This window comes from Bolinopsis microptera, chromosome 3, assembly GCF_026151205.1.
Source record: "Bolinopsis microptera isolate Bmic1 chromosome 3, MBARI_Bmic_1.0, whole genome shotgun sequence".
Lineage (NCBI taxonomy): Eukaryota > Metazoa > Ctenophora > Tentaculata > Lobata > Bolinopsidae > Bolinopsis > Bolinopsis microptera.
Genome location: NC_087074.1, coordinates 12884823 through 12889432, shown reverse-complemented (window position 1 = coordinate 12889432; position 4610 = coordinate 12884823). Strand labels below are relative to the sequence as shown.

The following is a 4610-nucleotide window of genomic DNA, read 5'->3' as shown; positions in this document are numbered from 1 at the left end:
CGCTCCAAACATGGCTTAATAGCGAGTTTTCGTCTCTGAATTATAATACTTTGTCACGGATAATTCTTGATCATTAGTATGATACTGTGTTTTCAGTTATTGCTCATATATCAGCTAATGTTTTCTTTGATAATATGCATCATATTTTGGCGGATATTGTGATTCGAAGATTGAGATTGAGCGTTTATCAAGAGTATGATACAAATATTCAGAGTATGATACAAATATTCACATATTCAGATGGCTGGTCTGAAAAAGCAGGCAGAGTACAACTGGAAGGATTCCAACTTGGCTCTCTTTGGTTCTGATGTTGAAAAACAAGTGAAATTAGAGTCTGCTCAGAGCGAACCTGCTTGGGAAAACTCAGGTTAATTCTTGTTGCGTTAAGAATCTATAATCAATAATGTTGTTCAGGAATCAGGAGATAGCCTATTTGCTTTAACTCTAAGCAATCTAACCTCATGAGTCATGCTGCCATATTGTTTTACATGTCAGATTGTCAGTGATGTCTTCACCTGAAATTATTAACAGTTTCCGAGTTTGCCGGTTAGTTATTAGCATTGGTTCTGTTTCTTTGAAATAAACAATTCAGGTAAAGTTGTGGGACTAGAAATCTGGAGGATAGTTAAGTTTCAGGTGGAACGATGGCCCAAAGCAGACTACGGTCGGTTCTTTGAAGGTGACTCTTACATCATCCTCAACACTTACAAGTAGGCATTTTATTCATGTGAAACTTTTTTGTTCCGATACCCTCACCAGTCACCGTGTTCAATCTTGCAAGTTATCGAGACGCTTAAAATAAAAAACTAGAATCAGAAGATCCGAAGGATAACATTTGTCAAAATTGGATGAGAAACAAAGGATGAGACTTTAACAGGTTTTAAGATTCTAGTGTATGGACCAAAACCAACTATTCGAGATTGAACAACAAGTCACTTACTTTCGTATTAATACTAATAGGCTGGAAATCGGTAAGACACGGGGCGCCGTATTAGGGGGGCGCCAAATCGTCGTTTGAATGTGGGACAATTTCGAAAACTTAACTAAAGTACTAGCAAAACTGCGCGTTTTGCTCTAGATACCCACTTTTTTAGAGATTTTACCGGCGTATTCTCTAAAATCACCTAATTTGTTCAATTTTAGGGAGGGGCACCAAAAGCCTCTAAAATAAGGAAGTTTTAATACAACCAGTTCCTAAAAATCTACTCCGAATACATGTGGATTATTGGGTCATTAATTTAGTTTTTCTCAATCTCGTCTCTTTGCCAGGATCCCAGATGAGGATGCTCTAGAGTATGATCTTCACTTCTGGATAGGAAAATATTCCACTCAAGACGAGTACGGAACCGCTGCCTACAAAACTGTAGAACTGGACACCTTCCACAGTGACAAACCTATTCAACATAGAGAGGTTTCATAATAATTTCATTTCAGGGAGTTTATAACCGTTTATGTTTTAGGGTTGCAACTTTGGGGTAGTAATTCCAATTTTAACGGTTTTGGCAAGGGTTAGGTTTTGGCATAGAGTACTCGAATGTTGTGGGTTAAAATGCCGAGAGGTGAAATGTTGTACTTCTCAGCGGCCATGAGGTGTGATTCACGTCTCCCATTTATGTTCTTATGTACACAAAACTGCTTTATACTTCTCGTACTATGATATGCAATAATTGTCCAGGTACAATATCACGAGTCCAAGCTGTTCAAAGGTTACTTCAAGGAAGGGATCACATACCTTAAGGGAGGAGCAGATTCCGGGTTCAGACACGTTAAACCTACAGAGTATACTCCTCGACTCTTCATCTTCCACGGTATTCAATTTAGATGAGGTTTATTATTGCCTAATCCATTTTAAGAGTAATTTTAGAAGCATACTTGCACGGTATGACACTTAATTTTCATAAGTTTATAAGTAAAGCCATTGGCAATGAATTAATGCTTTTCGCTGGCGTGCACAATGCAGAATGCCGCCATTGGTCGGCAATGGAGCCAGTTCATTTGTTCTCATATCTCATGCGCTATAACTATAAATATTTCCACATATATTCAAAGCTTTGGTCAACTTGATACCACCTTTGGAACTGTTATGTTTCCTGATCACATATATTTAATGACTACCTATCTCACATCTCGATATCCAACAGGGGACACAGTAGAAAACACCGTTATTAACGAGCTAGAATTAATCAGACAGAATCTAAACGAGGATGATGTTTTCGTACTGGATGCTGGACTAACTATTTATCAGATCAATGGTCCCAAATGTGATAAGGACGAAAAGGTAAGTCGTATAAAATGTTGATTTGTGTCATAGCATTTAATATTTCGACGATACGTATGGTTTGGTGGGTTAGCGTTAGCTTTTCATGTCCAAAATCTTAAATTTCTTGTCTCCTTTATTTCCCTAACAACAGAACTTAATAATTCAGGTCAAAGCCATGTACTACGTGTCAGAACTAAGGGCAGAAAGGAATGGCAAACCAAAAGTTGAAGTGATTGATGATGATCCGCTGAGGGATAGGGATGTTTTGGAGGTTTGTTGAAAATATTTTAAAATTGCAGCATTCTTTTTTGGAATAACTTATTTTAATTGACAATGTAGATCAAATTCATATTTATTCTTTCGCAACGACCATATTATTGATGTAGAACCTCTTTTTCAGATATTGAAAGATGGCGACGCTGATTCACTTGAAAGCCAGAAACCTATCGACGATAACACAAGAAAACTTATAAGAGTAAGTGACAATGACGATTGATTTTACAGTTAAACATTTATTGTTGCTTTTAATTTTTCCAACAGCCTTTCGTTAATACTTAATATGTGTCCAAAGCCTTTTCTGTTTACACGTCATCAACTTAAGAATTATTGCCTTCAATAGATTAAGATATCATTCACAAAACTACTAGGGTCGTGTGTCCTTGTAGACTCATTCACAAAACCACTAGGGTCGTGTGTCGTTGTAGACTCATTCACCAAACCACTAGGGTCGTGTGTCCTTGTAGACTCATTCACAAAACCACTAGGGTCGTGTGTCCTTGTAGACTCATTCACAAAACCACTAGGGTCGTGTGTCCTTGTAGACTCATTCACAAAACCACTAGGGTCGTGTGTCCTTGTAGACTCATTCACAAAACCACTAGGGTCGTGTGTCCTTGTAGACTCATTCACAAAACCACTAGGGTCGTGTGTCCTTGTAGACTCATTCACAAAACCACTAGGGTCGTGTGTCCTTGTAGACTCATTCACAAAACCACTAAGGTCCTAATTGTAGACTCGCTCGTTAACCAAGCCGGCTCCTCACTCCTCACTAACTTCCCCAGATCAGTGATGCCGATGGAGAGTTGAAGATGGAAACAGTTGCTGAGGGAGAGATCGAGCAGAGGATGTTGGATCCTAATGATGTGTTCTTGGTTGATCTAGGGACTCATTTATACGTATGGGTCGGAGACGGTCAGTGTTTTTATTTCATAGGCATTTGAGATTATTTATCACCAAAATGGCAAATTTGACCATCAAGCGATTTGAATGATGACGTAATATACTGATATAATTTTAACTTATATCGACTTCATGGAAATCATGATGGTATGCAGACTATACACATTTGCTTGACATAAAAAATTTCAGATGCTTCTAAAGGAGAATCACAAAACGGCTTGAGTTACGCGAGTAACTACCTCAATGGAGTGGATAGGTTCAGTTGTCCCATAACAGTTGTCTCCCAAGGGAGGGCTGCTCAACTCTACCAACAACTCTCCTAGGATACAAGGACAGATTTACATTTTATTGGCGGTTTTCTTTGATTTCTGTAATTAGCGTTGTTGTCAGTAAATTGAAAGTAAGATAGTATTCAAATAGTAAGATGATCATATTGTTCATTTGGACAGAACCTTTTTTATGTTTAATAAACTTGATGTGATTTACCTTTTTAGCCAGAAATTTTGCAACTGTTTTTTGTTTGGGGTACATTTTGTTGAATTCAGAAGTATAAAATTTTGCTCAGTTCCATAAATCAGAAAATATGAATACAAGGATTTCAATTGTTATTCAATTTTTTCCTTGATAATAATAACTTCTTCCTTGGTGATATCTAACCTTAATAAATACTTCACTAATTTTAATGTTTGTGATTGCAACTGTAGAGCAAATAATGAATAATATTAATTTGTTCAATTTCAAAAAGAATTTGTTTAAGTTTCTTCTCTATCGTGTTCATCGTCAAGCTTCTCCAAAAGGCCCAACTGCTGAATAAAGACGGTAGCATGTCCAATGGGTCTCATTAATTTTGAAGCACTGAATATAATTATCAATGTAAACAAAAGTTCACTCAACATCCGGTATGAAGTGTTGATTAATCAGTAAATGTGAATACTGGATGATATCAATGCTATATCAATGTATAAGTAAAGTTAAGAACAGTCTGTAGCATTAGAGTCGGATACTAATTAATCAATTAAATGTGAGGTAAGCTAATCCTATCCTGGGCGTGACATTTGACAAGCAATTAGGTTTGTGGCCCAGGCATTCGAGTAGAATTATTATTATAAAACAGTAGAATGTTGAAAGAAATGTTCGCTGAACGAGTAAGAAAGTGTCCATCGTTCACGAG

General features: G+C 37.1%; 1 protein-coding gene across 1 annotated transcript; it reads left to right on the top strand.

The window, feature by feature from the left end:
- The first annotated feature begins 240 nt into the window (after window positions 1-240).
- On the top strand, window positions 241-4178 carry LOC134812421 (gelsolin-like protein 1). Its single transcript, XM_063819831.1, has 9 exons — window positions 241-367; window positions 593-710; window positions 1270-1411; window positions 1676-1808; window positions 2142-2278; window positions 2427-2531; window positions 2661-2735; window positions 3322-3451; window positions 3629-4178. Exons 1-9 carry the CDS (start codon window positions 241-243, stop codon window positions 3760-3762), a joined length of 1101 nt encoding a protein of 366 aa, XP_063675901.1. The 3' UTR covers window positions 3763-4178.
- Window positions 4179-4610: the final 432 nt, after the last annotated feature.